This window comes from Mesoplodon densirostris, chromosome 5 (genome assembly GCF_025265405.1).
Source record: "Mesoplodon densirostris isolate mMesDen1 chromosome 5, mMesDen1 primary haplotype, whole genome shotgun sequence".
Classification (NCBI taxonomy): domain Eukaryota; kingdom Metazoa; phylum Chordata; class Mammalia; order Artiodactyla; family Ziphiidae; genus Mesoplodon; species Mesoplodon densirostris.
This window is the reverse complement of record NC_082665.1, coordinates 60,336,260-60,351,504: the sequence shown is the minus strand read 5'-3', so window position 1 is coordinate 60,351,504 and position 15,245 is coordinate 60,336,260. Positions and strand designations below refer to the sequence as shown.

The window sequence follows — 15,245 nt, the reverse complement described above, 5'->3', positions numbered from 1 at the left end:
TGTTAGGACTCTATGTTTGAATAACACTTATTTGAGACATAGAGTTTTCTCAGGTATAAACCTTGAGGCCCCAATGTTTCTCACGTACTTCACATTCCTTTGGCTTCTGTAGCCTGTGAACGTTGTTTATATTTTGAAATACTGTTTGTCAAACCAAGGAACAAACTAGTATGAAAATGAGGAAAGAAGCTTATTTCCAACTGAGTAACCTCGCAGTTTGGAAAAATGTGTGAAGAAAATGAAATGAAGTATTCACATTTCTGGAATGTTAGTTGAAATTAAAAAAAAAAAGTCCCACGTGGTTCAAGTTTTATTCAGTGACTTTCAGTTCTTCTCCCACCCCCGGTCCATTTTCTGAAAGCAAGTTGTGAGTCTGGTTAAAGACTGATCTCCTAATTCTGAAGGTGAAGCTAGGAGTGGGTTCCTTTCCTGTATCTCAGAGAACAAATGCTTACCAGTGATGAGAAACACCACAGTCACTCACTGTTGCCTGCCTCCATCCCTAGACCCAATGGGGAAGAAGAGGAGAGTCTAGAACATGGGGTGGGGAGGTAAGTTCTCTCTTTTTCAAGGAGAGCACAGCTTGCAGCCATGGGGACAGAGGATAGGGAGTGTTCCAGAAGCCTTTATGTCCCCAGGGAACACTAGCTGGCCTAACTGAGTCAGAAGGGTGTCGTTAGGCTGGCTCCACAGTGGGAAGGGCAAGGACCAGAGTCCATGTCCTAGTATATGAGGCTGCCTTGGGAGAGGGCACCCTGTCATATGGGGCTAGCTGGGGGAAGTCAAGGTTCTTACTGAGGGAGGCCAAGCAGGCAGCCACAGGCTAGCCACACATGTGCAAATAATCCAGTCATTTCATTTGCATCACGGATTATCATGGCCACCACATGACACAAGTCCATGGGGTGCCACTCACGTAGAATAGAAATGAATAACCCTCCCTGGATTGTGCAAAATGGCAGCCATGCTGATTATACCATTATCACTCAGCCATAACAATTATACCTGAATACAAATTCCTGTACTGTAACAGAATTGCATCATCTTGTTATACTTTAGGGCCTTCAGACTTCACTTAGGGGACTCTGGTGACTGAGAAAATCTTGTTACAAGATTATACTTTCTTGGGGAGCTCAGACTCCACAAGTAGAATTTTCTCCAGGTTTTCCAGTGTTCACGTGTTGAGGAAACACAGTAAACAAAAGTAAAACATGTTGCATGTTAGATGGAGAGGATTGTTAAGAAGAAAAAATTAGAAAGGGACTGGGAAAGAGTGCTGAGGTCCATAGGAAGCCAGGGAAGAGCTCCCTGGAAAGGTGATATACTTACTAAGATGTGGTTCTCCCTGGTTAGGGGACAAATTACACTTGGTTACACCTTCAGAAATGGGTGTTTTGGAAATGAGTCTTTCACCAGTCTCACAACTTGTTTTCAGAAAATGGGTTGTGTGGAGTGAGTCATGTGGCTATTTCGGGAAGAGAATTCCAGACAATGCCATACGAGAATATCCAAGTGAGCCTGGAATGTTTGAGAAGGTTGAGAAAAAGGTGTCTGGAGTAAATGAGGAGAGAGGTGTGGGAAAGGAGGTGGGAGAGATAATAGGGGCAGGGCAGGACAGGTAGGACCTTGTGAACCACTGCAAGGATTTTAATATTTTTACTTGGAATAAGATGGAAACTTCTTTTCAGTGACTGTTCTATTCTCAACACCAGATGTTATAGAGATCAGTAATAAAAAATTAAAAACTGAAGGCTTCATAATCCCATTTGGGCCCATGAATAATCTGAGGAGGGGCAGATCAGAAGGTATAGCCAGCTAGGAAAGATGAGTCCCTTTTACACAGGAATTTGAAGTAGATGAAAAGACAATAGAGCAATGTGCATTCTAAGTGAGGAAAGTAGTAGGTGAAAAGTCACAGAGGAAAACCCAACTGGTAATGTAAAATCTCTTATCTTCTTGCAAAAGCTGTTCCTTAGAATGTTATTGGTACTGGTATTATTCGTTTACTAACAGTGGGATCTGGTGAACAACCTGACAGTGACTGTCTTCTTTTAGAAATGGAAGAAACAGTCAATCAACTAATGGTCAGCAAGTTTGGCCATGTGATCAACCTAGAAGCCCTTCAGACACTTTCTGTGAATACAACACTTGAAGAACTAAAGATCAAAAAACTTCGAAAGGAGCTATCGAACACAAAGGAAATGAAGATGTGGGAGGTTAGGATGAGAGGGCAGGTGATCCACTGGGTGGAGGCAAGAACTCCTGGTGAGCTTTCAGTGGTTCCTGTGAAGCATCTGTACAGCTGGAGACATGTGTGTGAGCCCCCCTTGGTTCCTCCATGATCTTAAGCCTGTCTCAGCTTTCTTACTATTCACTTAGTTGAGCCACTGGTCTATCTTGCGATGAAAACACTAGCACTGGGTCTGGGGTCCAGGATTCATGCAAATATGATGGCAAAATGGCATGAAAGATTACAAAGAGATTCCACTCTGAGGTCTGCATTAATGTATAAACGTTCTAATAGCGTTAGACATGAACTGCTATACTCTGAGGACCTAATTGTATTATTCTACATAGCTTTTGCATGCTATTTCCATTCTGGAAATTAGAAAAACATCTCTGAGTAATACATTTTATAACAAGGTATATACTATTGAGCTGGTAGGGTCTTAGAAGGTATTAAATGCCTACACATTTTCCGGAGCCATGAGATGAGGCAGTCCCCAGTTACAGCCTGATTCAGAGACAGGAACTTTTACAAAGATTTTATAAGCCCACAAATAATTATGGCTTCTCCAGTTTTCTGTCTTCATAGTAGATAGGGAAGGAGGAGAGGTTCCTAGCGCTCTTTTTAAAAATATTTATTTTATTTATTTTCCTTATTTTTTTTGGCTGCGTCGGGTCTTAGTTGCAGCACACAGGGTCTTTGTTGAGGCATGCGGGATTTTTTTTGTGACGGTGCAAGGTCTGCTCAGGTTTCTCTCTAGTTGTGGCGTGCGGGTTTTCTCTCTCTCTAGTTGTGGCGTGCCGGGCTCCAGGGCACGTGGGCTCTGTAGTTTGCTGCGCGTGGGCTCTAGTTGATGCGCGCAAGCTCAATTGTTGTGGTGCGTGGGCTTAGTTGCCCCATGGCATGTGAGACTGAACCTGCGTCCCCTGCCCTGGAAGGCAGATTCTTTACCACTGGACCACCAGGGAAGTCCCTCCTACTGCTAACTTGGCTCATCTTTTCTTATTGAAGATTTGCCACTGTACCGTGAAGAAACAAATTACTTCAGTGCTCGTGCCAGTGGGACTGGTCCCTATCAGGGTAGTGCTGGAGATAATATGTGCTATCTAAAATAATTTGTTGGAGTAATAGGAGAACAAAGGAAAGCCATTGGCAGATGTATGGCCATTCAAGCCAGTCACCTTGAGGATCCTGGGCCAAGACTGGGGAAAAAGCAATACAGGAACATTTCCTGCTTAAAGGATCATTCTCCCTTTTAATTAATGAATACCATCACCATTAGTATGCACACTAATGTCATTTCTCAACAATGGAGTGATGTCTCTTATTTTTACCTACTTTCGTCCTGCTTACATTCTTCTGTAATCAAACCAGACCCAGTGCACTTGCTTCTGATATTATTGGCTTTTTGTATTTTTCTATGTGCATATCACTCCATTTGCCTGATGGTGTTGATCAAATCCGGACATTCATTTTTCTCTGCTTCCTCATTCACTTAATCCATTTTGCATCTTTCTGCCCTGGTAGGAAAAGATTGCTCAAGTGCAATGGGAATTGATGATGAAGACAAAAGAACACACCAAAAAACTTCATCAGATGAATGATTTATGTATTGAAAAGAAGAAACTTGATTCTCAGCTGAATATTCTACAGAACCAGCAGGTATGTTCCTTTTCTTCAGACCTTTTGTCAGAATTGAGGATGTTCTATAAAAGGAACATCAAGTGCTGGCTTTTAAACAAACCTTGATCTTGGATGTTTCTGGCCCACTTGGGTCCCTGAGGACACCGAGTTGATACCGTCTACATTACAATGAGCCTGAGGGACTAGCTTTACTGTATGCCTACTGGGTACCATGAATTCATACAAGTACTAATTAAGGGATTTGCCTCAGCCCTTGGAGAGGTAAGGTTACTTAGGTATAAATAATGACATCAACATGCTTCCTGAATTTGGTGTCAAACATCCATTTCCAATGTTTACTTCCTTTGACCTAAAGGGGGCCTCCTGAATTATGGGAGGCCACATGTTACTTATTAAAACACTTGTTACTTTTTAGGGCTTTCAACTTGCTTTTATATAATATTTATTGAGGCTAACCTAGTAGTACTTAATACACAGTATGTGGTGGATAATACTTATTTATAAAGTTTCACCCTATTTAAGCCTTGCCTTCTAGGGACATAACACATGTATGGCATATTCTGAACTATGTGCTATAACCTTTTAATAGTACCTGCAAAAATGCTGTTTTTTTTTTCTCTTGGTTTTCTTTATGCACCCAGGAAATGTTCTAAGCCAGGGGTTCTCAAAGTGTGGTTCCCTGAGGAACAGGATCTGCCTCGCCTGGGGAACTTGTTAGAAATGCAGATTCTCAGGCTCCACCCAGATCTACAGAATCAGAGGCTCTGGGGGAGGGGTCCAGCAATCCAGAACAAGCCTTCCAGGTGATTCTGCTGCATGCTAGAGCTGAAGAATCACTGGTCTAAGCAAAAGTCCAAAAGAATGAATAGGAGGCTTTGGGAGGTTTGCAACTAAAATAGAGAGGAAGACTAGAATCTGAATATCAAAGGCCCTTTATCCACTAAAGAATTATTGAGCAAAGAGTCACAGCAGTATTCAAGAGGGGTGATGCCTAGACAGAATCTTCAGAGTCGTCAGTGACTAAACATCTGTTGACTTGATGTGCTTTGAACGTTCAGATACCTTGGAGAGGAAAGAGTTTGGAGGCAGATCAGTTGACTGGGAAAGGAAATTAATTGTGTAGGTCCCTTTACATAGTATATCTTTATATATATAGCTTTACATGTATGGTCTCTTTCCATTGGCTGTCTCACTGAATCTTCAAAATACCACTTTCCAAAGCTCAGAGTGGTGAAGTAACGTGCCCATGCTCTAGAGCTAATACGTGGGGACGTTTCTTTTTTTTTTTTCTTAACATCTTTATTGGAGTATAATTGCTTTACAATGTTGTGTTAGTTTCTATGTATAACAAAGTGAATCAGCTATATGTATACATATATCCCCATATCCCCTCCCTCTTGCATCTCCCTTCCACCCTCCCTATCCCACCCCTCTAGTTGGTCACAAAGCACCGAGCTGATCTCCCTGTGCTATGCGGCTGCTTCCCACTAGCTAGCTATTTTACATTTGGTAGTGTATATATGTCCATGCCTCTCTCTCACTTCGTCCCAGCTTACCCTTCCCCCTCCCCATGTCCTCAAGTCCATTTTCTATGTCTGCGTCTTTATTCCTGTCCTGCCCCTAGGTTATTCAGAACCAATTTTTTTTTTTTAGATTCCATATATATGTGTTAGCATACGGTATTTGTTTTTCTCTTTCTGACTTACTTCACTCTGTATGAGACTCTAGGCCCACTGACCTCACTACAAATAACTCAGTTTCGTTCCTTTTTATGGCTGAGTAATATTCCATTGTATAAATGTGCCACATCATCTTTATCCATTCATCTGATGATGGACACTTAGGTTGCTTCCACATCCTGGCTCTTGTAAATAGAGCTGCAGTGAATGGGAAGTTTGTTTTTAAACTGAGGGCCCTCTGCCTCCCAAGCTGACTCCATAGCTATTACTCTTACAACAATGTAGGCATGGATTGGGATGAAGATGGTAAGGACAAAAAACCAACGGTCAAAGACATTTCAAAGTAAGAAGAGCCAAAATTTGTTTGGATATGGTGGAGAGAATGAGGGAAAAGCTAAGGTGACTTCAGAGTGACCGTCTGGACTGACTGGGCATGAGGGGCCGTGCATTTAGCTATAAGTAACCAAAAGCCCCACTTTTGGAGAGTAGCTTAAACAAATAGGGGTGCTTTTCCTCACTTAAGAAGAAGTCTGCAGGAGATGACTGAGGGGTTTTAGTTTAGTGGGGCTGTGATGTCAGGGCCAGTATCTCTGTGACTCAGTGGCTGAGGTTTCCTTCAGTCACAGACAGCTGCCCCAGCTCTGTGGTTGTTGTCCAAATGCCAGTCACTTGTGTCCCTTTCATTAAGAAAGCAAACGTTTTCTGCTACATCTACTTAGCCACTCCCAGCTGGAAAAGAAACTGGCTAAGGTTAGTGTTTAGTTTTCACAGCCCCTGAAGTGAAGGTGGGCAAGGGAGAAGAGGCAAGAAGGTACTGGGTAATGACAACCCCTACTTATGAGGAAGGGCTGCCATAGTAAGTGGGGTAACAGACAAATCATGGGCTTTTGGCTTCAGGTAACCTGGTTCTCATCCTGCTTCCAGTCCTTAATAGTATAGTGACTTGGGTCAGTTCATAAACCTCTGTCAGTTTCTGTATCTTTAAAATTGGAATAACACCGCCTGGTTCTGAGTTGTGAGGATCACGTGAGGTCGCAGACATAAAGCACCGGGCACAGAGAAGATACTAGGTGTTATGTCCCTTCCTTTAATGTACGTTCAGATTTATTGAGCATCTACTTATGTAACAAGTTCTAGGGCGGATGCTGGGTAGAGTGGTGAGATCCAGGCATATTGGGCTCTATTTCTAAGGCACAGGATCTAGCAAGAAAGATATCAAACAAGCACTTAGGTCAAACCATAAGAAACTGCTACTTTTTAGGTTAAAAAATGGTCACATGTCACAAATTTCAGATGGTTCAGTCTAATAACTACAATGATGTGTGATGGATGATTTGACAGAACATAGAGCAGGAATCCTAACCCAGCCCATGGGGTAAAGAAATCCTCCTTAAAAATGATGTCTGAAACATGAGCAGGAACTGGCTGGGCAGGGGAAGAAATCAGATGAGGGAATAAAGATTTCTTTTTTGGAAAACAAGATATGGGCTGTATAGGAAAAGGAGGTATCTGGCCTTTTAGAATTCCAGCGATGAGCCCTGTAGGGTATGAGTGATGGACAGCTAGCTTAATGAGTTACCCTCTAAAGGGCATTTGCATTTTAAGAGTTGCTTATTAGCTCAAAGGGACACCTTTCCAATGGTAGGATTTCAGTGGAGGACTTGAAGGCTTAAGACAGGGGTGTTTCCATAGTCCAAATGGTGCTTAAAGCAGGGAGGTGTTTTCTCTCAACAGGGCAACGCCTTCCAGGGCCCCCGGAAAGCAGATACTGTGGCAAGAGAGAAGGTCACTGAACTGATCCAAGTCCAGGCCCAAAGGATTCTGGCCTTAAAGGAAGAGGTTGTTCTTTTGCGTAAGAAAGGTGGCCTGGTTCTCCCCCCAATTCACTCTCCACAAGAGAATGAATGAAGCCCGTGGGCCTTAAGTTTGCTTTATTCCCAAATCCAGCCAAGATTTCTGACACTTAGTTCAACAGAAGTTCTGTTTCCTTGTCGCCTGCAACAATCCTGCTGTTTTAAAGTGAACTTATCTGAAAGTCTAAAACCACATCCAGTCATGTCATTTTAATCATTTCCCCCCAACTGCTTATCTTAAAACTGACTACAGCACCCAACAGCCACTTATTATTGAACTGAACCATTGCAGATGTGTTTGCAACCAGCTGGGTCGAATATGAAGTCTTAGGAGGCTGTTAACTCAAATCGCCAGAAACCATCGGTAATGTACCCTGTTTTAGGAAATCTGTTTTTTGGTTATCTGAATTCTTAGCCATTGGCAAGAAAATCGATCATTCAGCAAACCATGAGAAAACTTCCTTTTCTTGGTCGTTGGATCCTTGGAAAATAAGCTTTGATGTTATCAGGTATTCTCTGAGAGGACACGAGAACAAAAACTATCTTGCCAACAATATCTGAGAAAAAGAAATGCAATTTAGAATTCTGACATTGTTAACTTCATAAAGCAGTTATCTGAGGGGTCGGGATTCAGGAAATGCAGACAGAACGAGCAGAGCAGTTTGCTTTAGGCTGGCGTAAAGCAAACAAATAAACAGCTTCCTGAATCACCCATGGTTTTAGCAAACTCCTCAGCTCTGGGTGGAGCAGAGAAGTGCGTTTTGCAAAATGGTTAACAAGGAGGCTCTTCTCTGAAGGTATCTGCAACTCTACCAGTATTCTAAGCATTTCCTGTAGTTTCTCATGTCCTGTCCATTTTCTTTCTGTTTCTACTTGAGCCATTTGCTGGTTTTGCTATAGATCAGGAAGTAATGAAATAGATTCCATCACTGAGAGATCAACTCTAATAATCACTTTTGATTGTACATAACATTTAAACTAATTTGGGAGCATTCTTTTGGTTTGGGGGTAAGTAGTCAGTGGAATTCATCTAAGAATGATTTCACTGATATTTGGATTCCTGTTAGTAATAGAACATAGCACTTTAAATTCCGTGCTCTATGGGTCCATTTTAACGAGCTACTCCCTTGAGGCCGTCCCAGACTATGAATTGGTTACCGAAAACGAGAGGTAAAGAAGGCAATATTGCACCAATGTAGAAAGTGACCTCAGCAAGGTCAAGTTTTCGTAACCTGTCTAGCCTGCTGATCTGGCCCCCAAAATTATAGACAGGACTTGGGGTCTTTTGTATGTTGGAATATATATATGTTACAGGCGGCCACTTGTGTTTCTAAGATCCTTTCATACTCCTATTTGAGAGGTCCAAATAGCTTACTGTTTGAGCCTATCACCACAGAGCTCTGCTGTAGCAGCTTTTCTACTGGAGAGCACCCTTTATCACATTCTCTGCTGTACACCCTAAACTATGTGTGTACGCCCTAAACTATGTGTGCCCTTCAAGCATTTCAAAATAATGTGCTAGTCACAGTTCTGAGTGTTTTACCTACTTATTTATTCCTGCATAAAAAATTACCCCAAAACATAGCTTAAAACAACATTATCTCACCCAGTTTCTGAGGGTCAGGAAGCTGGGAGCTACTTAACTGGGTGTTTCCAGCTCGGGTCTCTCTCTTACGAGGTTGTAGTCAAGCTGTGAGCTGGGGCCGCGTCCATCTGAAGCTTGGCTGCAGCAGGAAGGGCTACCACCAAACTTACGTAACTGGCTGGCTGGCTGCGACCCTGAGCGACCGCCTGGATACAGTGGGTGGTCCCGGAGGAGACACTATCCCCTTGTTGTGCTGAGAGCTAGGGTAAAAATTACATTATTTTCCTGGGCCTCATTATCAGACAAATGAGAGATCTGGCTAAGCTCTGAGGCTTCTTCCCATTCTGAATCCTGTGATTCTAATTGCAGCAAGAATGAATTTAGTCTATGGAAGAGCCATGTCAAGGATTCCATGTGTCTATCAACTCTCTTAGAGTAAAACCAGTCAGGATTATTACTTTTTCCCAAACTGAACTAGACAAAAATCACTAAAGTTTACAATATTAGGCTTTCATACAGCATGTCTGGGATTTGACAATACAGTTAATTCATTTTTATTTTGAATTAGATAAAAGGTAAAGATAGCTTTCGTTTCATTTCATTGATGCCAGGCTTAGTCTTGAATCTATAGCAACTGAGTCTTCGGGAGGCTTAATATCAAGCAGGAGAGCACCAGGGTGCAGCCCTGGCTGGGGATGGATGGAAAGCTGTCCTAGTCTCCTGATCTAACTGTTCTCTGCCTCCTGCTGTGCCCTTGGAGAAGGCAGCCTCACCTTTGAAAGCTGCCAAAAATCTGTCTGAGTTACTTGTGGATCGACTGTTAATGTCCCTTGGCTATTCTGAACCCTCGTCCATAGTATCATCAAATCTCAACATTGAAAGAAAAACTGTAGAGTCCAGCCCCTCTGTCAGAACTTCACAGGAGAAGGAGTTACTCATTCCTGCTGACTCAGCCTGCCCTGTTGGGCTGTCCTGAGCCACGAGCTGAACTCCACACCACCACCAGCTCCTGCCCAACTAGGTCTTACTCTTCCTTTTGATTAATTTATATAGCCATTGCTGAGTGAATCAGATTTTTAAAAGGCACTATAATAATTAACCTGAATCTAAAGAAATGCAAGATGCAATGAAACTGAATAAGCTGTTTCCTTTTCTAGGCTAAAATTTAAAGGCCTGATGCCTAACCTTTTCCTGCAATTGGCTAAAGTAAATATGCACATTTATCTCATTTAACCTGCCTCAGAAGTGCTTCTTCATTCCCAGGCTTTTTTTTTTTTTTTTTTTTTTGAGAGCTAAAAGCACTGTTGTCACATAAAACTGCTTTCTGCACAGCACTGGAACCATACCACTTCCAGAAAGTTCACCAAACCTCACTTTGACAACCACTGGGATCATCAAGCATTAAGAAAACAGGGGAGTTGTTTTTTTTTTTTTTCAAAAGCCAATGGGCTAGAAGTTGAATTATAGCCCAGATCTGAGAGGTGAGAGCTGTCCCCCTCCTGGAAGTGACCTCTAGGCCCTTGATGCCAGATTGTGTCTGAAGTCACAATCTTATTTCTTCTCTTCCCTGCTCTACGTCTCCTTTCCTATCATTTCCATATTCCTACAGTCCTTCATTTTATTTCTTGAAATATTTTTAAAATACTGCTTTTCTGAAAACCATGTTCCAATTTAGCGGCTGGATGGAGAAAGGATGCAGGAATCTCTTCTGGCCAGCAGAGGGCGCACTTGCCCTAGACAATCAGTCACCTCCTGGGGCTTTCTTAGGACTTCATTCAATTTGTGACTGGAGCGTGAAGCTAGGGTCTGCCACTGATGACTCGGAACAGGATTAAGTGTTTCAAGTGGCATTTCATCTGTAACTCAACTCTACTGAAATCTAGAAGGTACATTTCTCTCCTGAAAACAGTTGAAGTGTGGTAGGGCTCTCAGCAAAAAGCTTCAGCCTCCATCTACTTCCACTTGCCCGGACAAAGATTGATCCTGTGGTTGGACGGCAGTGAGTAAATGTTGATTTTAAACAACTAGTGAGTCAACTCCTCTGGCCACGTTGCTGTTTCTTTGGAAAGAAGGGAAGTGAATTTTACCAGGCACCATATGGTCACCTGCAGCACAGGTGGCATTTTGGAGAAAATACTTAGTCTTCAACACACACCTGTACAGAAAAGATGAGCCTCATTCCTTCCGATCTGACCATAGCTTTACCTCAAGTCCAGTCAGAGAACGGTGAATCTGCTTCTGCTCGCCCAGTGTACACTGTGTCCCTCTTGGACTAAACAGTTACCACGCATCTGCATTAATGAAAACACAACTGAGAGTCAATATTTAAAAAGACAAAATTAGAAACATTTGCTACCTTTTCCAGATTTCTCCTCGATGGATCTGAAAACATCACAAGTGGCTGTTTCTTCAAATACTCAGACTGAATCCTAACATCTGAAGAGAATGCTGACTCATACATGACTAAGCTGTAGGTTACAGGGAAGACTAAACATTTATTTAGACATTTACAGTGTTTATTTTTACAGAGATATGTTGCCACAGATTATTGATTCTGGAAGGTTTGTTAATGCTTATAGTACTATACACATCTTAGTCTAGTCTCACGGGCATCTTGGGAAAACGTTTCCTGTAGCACCAGATCCAGCCACTGTCACGGGTGGCTGCAGCCTCTGATCGCATGGTCCTGGCCCTTCTCTTGCAGTCACTGTGGACAGTGTGCCTAGGAGTCCTCCTTCCACGGCCTTCTCTGTGGGCCTTCTGCAGGGGCCCAGGCAGCGGCGGAGGGTCTAAGGGACGGGCTGCCTCCTCAGTCTGTGCTGCTCTTTCCCCGTTGACTCCTGTTCCGTTGCGGCTTCTTTGCTTCCCACCTCAGACCTCAGTGGGGAGGATTCCCTATGTCTCTCCAGAATTATAAAAACATATACATTTATTTACAAGTGCATAAATATATAAATATGGCTATTATAGAAAAATAAATACCAATTTCCTCTCTTTTTAAAAGAAACAACAATATATAGTGTCTTTCTAGGATATCAGCTTCTGCCTAAATTGTAGGAGGTGGTGTTTCAAAAGACACGTGAACCGGTGGGCTGGGGGAGAGCCGCATCCCAAGTTCCTGCCCTACGTAGGCCCCCACGGGGTGCTGGGGACACCAGTCTCCTCTCCCCGCAGGGCAGGAGTCAGGACTGGCCACCTCTTCAACCGGTACGAGGCCCAAGCAGCACCGGGGCCCTGAGGGGAGAGAAAAGTGGGAAACGTTAGAATCCAGCCTGACCAGGAACTAGTGCTCAGCAGTACTGGGTCAGCCTCTCTCTGGGACAGGAGCTGGTTACTGGCTTTAGAGGAGGGACAGAGACCTACAACCACAACAAGGACGATTACACTCCCTCTAAGTATGGGCCACTTCTTACCCACGTCCCACCTGCACATTTCAGTGGTGAAAGCGTGGAGACCCTCAGGCATCTACCCTATAACCAGGGACAGATGAAGATGAAGTCAGCTGAGCCCAGGAACCGTGCAAGAAAGTTCTCTCTCCAGGAGTGGGCTGCTAGTCCACCCTTCTGCTATGCTTTCTGGCCATGATCCTCCCACTCACAACTCATGCCCCCCGATGGAGGGAGTCCTGTGTGGATGCTACTGGGGTCTGGCTCTAGGAGGTACCTGTCTTAGAATTTCATCTCCCAGGGTCTGGGAGCTGCATGTGACCTGAAAGCCACACCATGGAGGCTAAGAAACATCAGCTAATTCTCTGAACCAGCCTGTGCCCAACCAGGTATCAAAAAGATGGGCACAAAGAAGGACAGTGCGCTGGGCGCGCTGTGCATTGAGTCCCTTGGAGGGAAGGTTCTGTGGAGGCACAGAGTTCTGATGATGTGAGAACTTGGCTTAATGATGGATGCAACCTTGCTCCTTAATTAAGAGACAAGACCCAACAAAGCAAGGTACTTCAGAGCGATTAGAGAGTGCCTCTTAGTGTGATGAGGGCCGGCGGGAATTTGTGAGTGGCCTTGAAATGCTGAGACCAAAAGGGCTTCTTTCTCTGAAATGGAGAAGTGCCCGTTCTCTCAGCCTTTGAGGACAGAGCTTGCCATGATGGACCCACCTGACACTCCCCGCAGATCTGCTGGGCCTTCAGCAGGGAAGGAGGTGGCCAACTCCCCTTTGCACCCCCATCTCAGATATACAAGCTGCGGATGGTCCTTACCAAGCACCGCCTTCAGGGACTGTTCTCGCCCACTGCATGTCACTCCCGGGTCGTGGATGCCTACACTTCACCTCATCCCCAGCCTGTTCAACCGCCCGCCCTGCCCTCAGCACTGACCTGGGTGAGAAAGAGGGTCCCACGTGGCTTCCAGCCCAGGACCCTGGGGTACACGCCTCATGCCGGGCTGGCCCGTGGCTGCTGGCTGCCCCTGGAGGTGGTGGCAGTCCTGCTGAGGCTGGAGCAGCTGGCAAGCTGAGTCATCGGGCAGTGTGTACAAGAAAGAGCCCTCGTCCGGGTTAGGCTTGGGAGCCCTGCGTGCACAAAACCAGGCGGAGGGGTGAGGTAGGGGCAGCGTGGGCCTGGATCCCGCTGCCCTGGCTGCTCCCGTCTGGGGCAGCAGAGCTGGGCAGGGCTCAGGCGGGGCAGGGGCTGCTCCCCTTTGGACATCAAGAGGTGCCACACCATTGCTTCCACAGGCAATTCTAGTCTCCTTCCATTTGACTCCATGCGTGTCCTGAGCATATGAGAGGACGTGGGGCCTATGGGCAGAGTCAGCTGGGCGGGGCTGCTCTGGCCTGAGAAGCGAGGGAGGAATTGCTGAGTGGAAAAGGCATCATAACTGCAAACACAACAACTAACCCCCTTAGGCTAAGAGTCCAGGGGAGGGCTTCCCTGGTGGCGCAGTGGTTGAGAGTCCGCCTGCCGATGCAGGGGACACGGGTTCGTGCCCCGGTCTGGGAAGATCCCACATGCCGCGGAGCGGCTGGGCCCGTGAGCCATGGCCGCTGAGCCTGCGCGTCCGGAGCCTGTGCTCCGCAACGGGAGAGGCCACAGCAGTGAGAGGCCCGCGTACCGCAAAGAAAGAAAGAGTCCAGGGGAGCAGTTTGTCGGATGAGGGGATGGTGAGTGAAGCACTAGTGCTCGCCTCTCAGTGACTGATGCTGGGTTTGAGGAACTAGCGAGAGAGCGAGCGCTGGGGCTCAGGGGTGCAAGGCAGGGAGGGGCCTGGGTACCTGGGAATCTGGTGACTGGGGGGGTCACATCCACTGCCAAGAACGGTCTGCCTCAGCGTGCTGTTGGTGTCATCCTGCTGCTCAAATGAGTAACGAGAAGGTCACGTCAGAGAGTCCAGGTAACTTCCCCATTCGTTGTTCAGCAGGCCCAGCAGCCCGGGATTAGAGGCTAGAAGGGAGGGAGCCTCAGGAGGTGGCCCGGCCACTCCCTCCATGGTGACCCGTCCCTGCGTGCCCACACTCCCAGAACTACGTTACCTGCTGAAGCTCCCCTGGGCGGCGCTGCTGAGGCTTCATGCCTGGGTAGCCCATGGCAGCTGCAGGGCAGGCCCTGTTCACATGTACCCCATTGGTACAGGCCCGTCCGCTGGTGCCACTGAGGTAGGGCTGCCCATTGGCTCGGTGGCCTGGGAGCCCTCCCAGTGGTACCATAGTGTATTGGCAGGAGGAAGGCAGAAGGGCACTTCGAGGAAAACCCAGGTCTGTTGTATGTTCTGGAAGAACAGGATAGAGCTATGCTTAGGTCAAGGAGGCCTGGGGCAGCTTGCAAAAGTCCTACGTGAATCTCAGAAAACTCCTGAGGACTTAAGGTCCAATGAGGTAGGTGGGGAGTTGACATCGCGCCAGGGGAGAGAATATTCTCTCTCTCGGAAAATTCTTCCTGTCACCCACTTCTTCCTAACATCTAGGCTTTTTTTTTTTTTTTTGCAGTAGGGACAGGAGACCTAGGACCAGGATTTGGGAGAATGAAATGGCAAGTTAACAGAAGGAACAATATTTAAATGAAGCAACTTGGCCAGATGTGTTACCATCTGAAGCAGAAATCAGTGGATAAATCAGATTATTAACCCAGGATTAGGGGGAAAGCTCAAGGGAGCCACAGACCTAAAGAGGCGGGAAGAGGCGGGAAGAGGCGGCGTCAACTGAAAGTATGAGTACGTGGTCAGAGCTTGAGACAGTAAAAGAACACAGAGCCAGCTAAGCACTGAGCTCCAGGGATGCAGAGAACACAGACCAACTCCCACTTCATCCTCTCT

General features: G+C 45.6%; 2 protein-coding genes across 6 annotated transcripts in view; one reads left to right on the top strand and one right to left on the bottom strand.

Moving 5' to 3' along the window:
• The window catches only part of CFAP44 (cilia and flagella associated protein 44), a 137,217-nt gene extending 125,723 nt beyond the window's left edge, over window positions 1-11,494 (top strand). Inside the window, exons 32-34 of the mRNA XM_060098942.1 lie at window positions 2,056-2,216; window positions 3,755-3,889; window positions 7,285-11,494. Of these exons, the coding sequence (XP_059954925.1) occupies window positions 2,056-2,216; window positions 3,755-3,889; window positions 7,285-7,458 (470 nt within the window). The 3' untranslated portion in view covers window positions 7,459-11,494. The remainder of the gene's footprint in view (window positions 1-2,055; window positions 2,217-3,754; window positions 3,890-7,284) is intronic.
• BOC (BOC cell adhesion associated, oncogene regulated) overlaps window positions 11,453-15,245 on the bottom strand; it is a 79,471-nt gene continuing 75,678 nt past the window's right edge. For all 5 annotated transcript variants that reach the window (XM_060098944.1, XM_060098948.1, XM_060098946.1 and 2 more), the window contains 4 exons: window positions 14,467-14,702; window positions 14,209-14,285; window positions 13,313-13,506; window positions 11,453-12,222 (listed from right to left, as the gene is read on the bottom strand). In XM_060098944.1, the coding sequence (XP_059954927.1) occupies window positions 12,035-12,222; window positions 13,313-13,506; window positions 14,209-14,285; window positions 14,467-14,702 (695 nt within the window). In that variant the 3' untranslated portion in view covers window positions 11,453-12,034. The remainder of the gene's footprint in view (window positions 12,223-13,312; window positions 13,507-14,208; window positions 14,286-14,466; window positions 14,703-15,245) is intronic.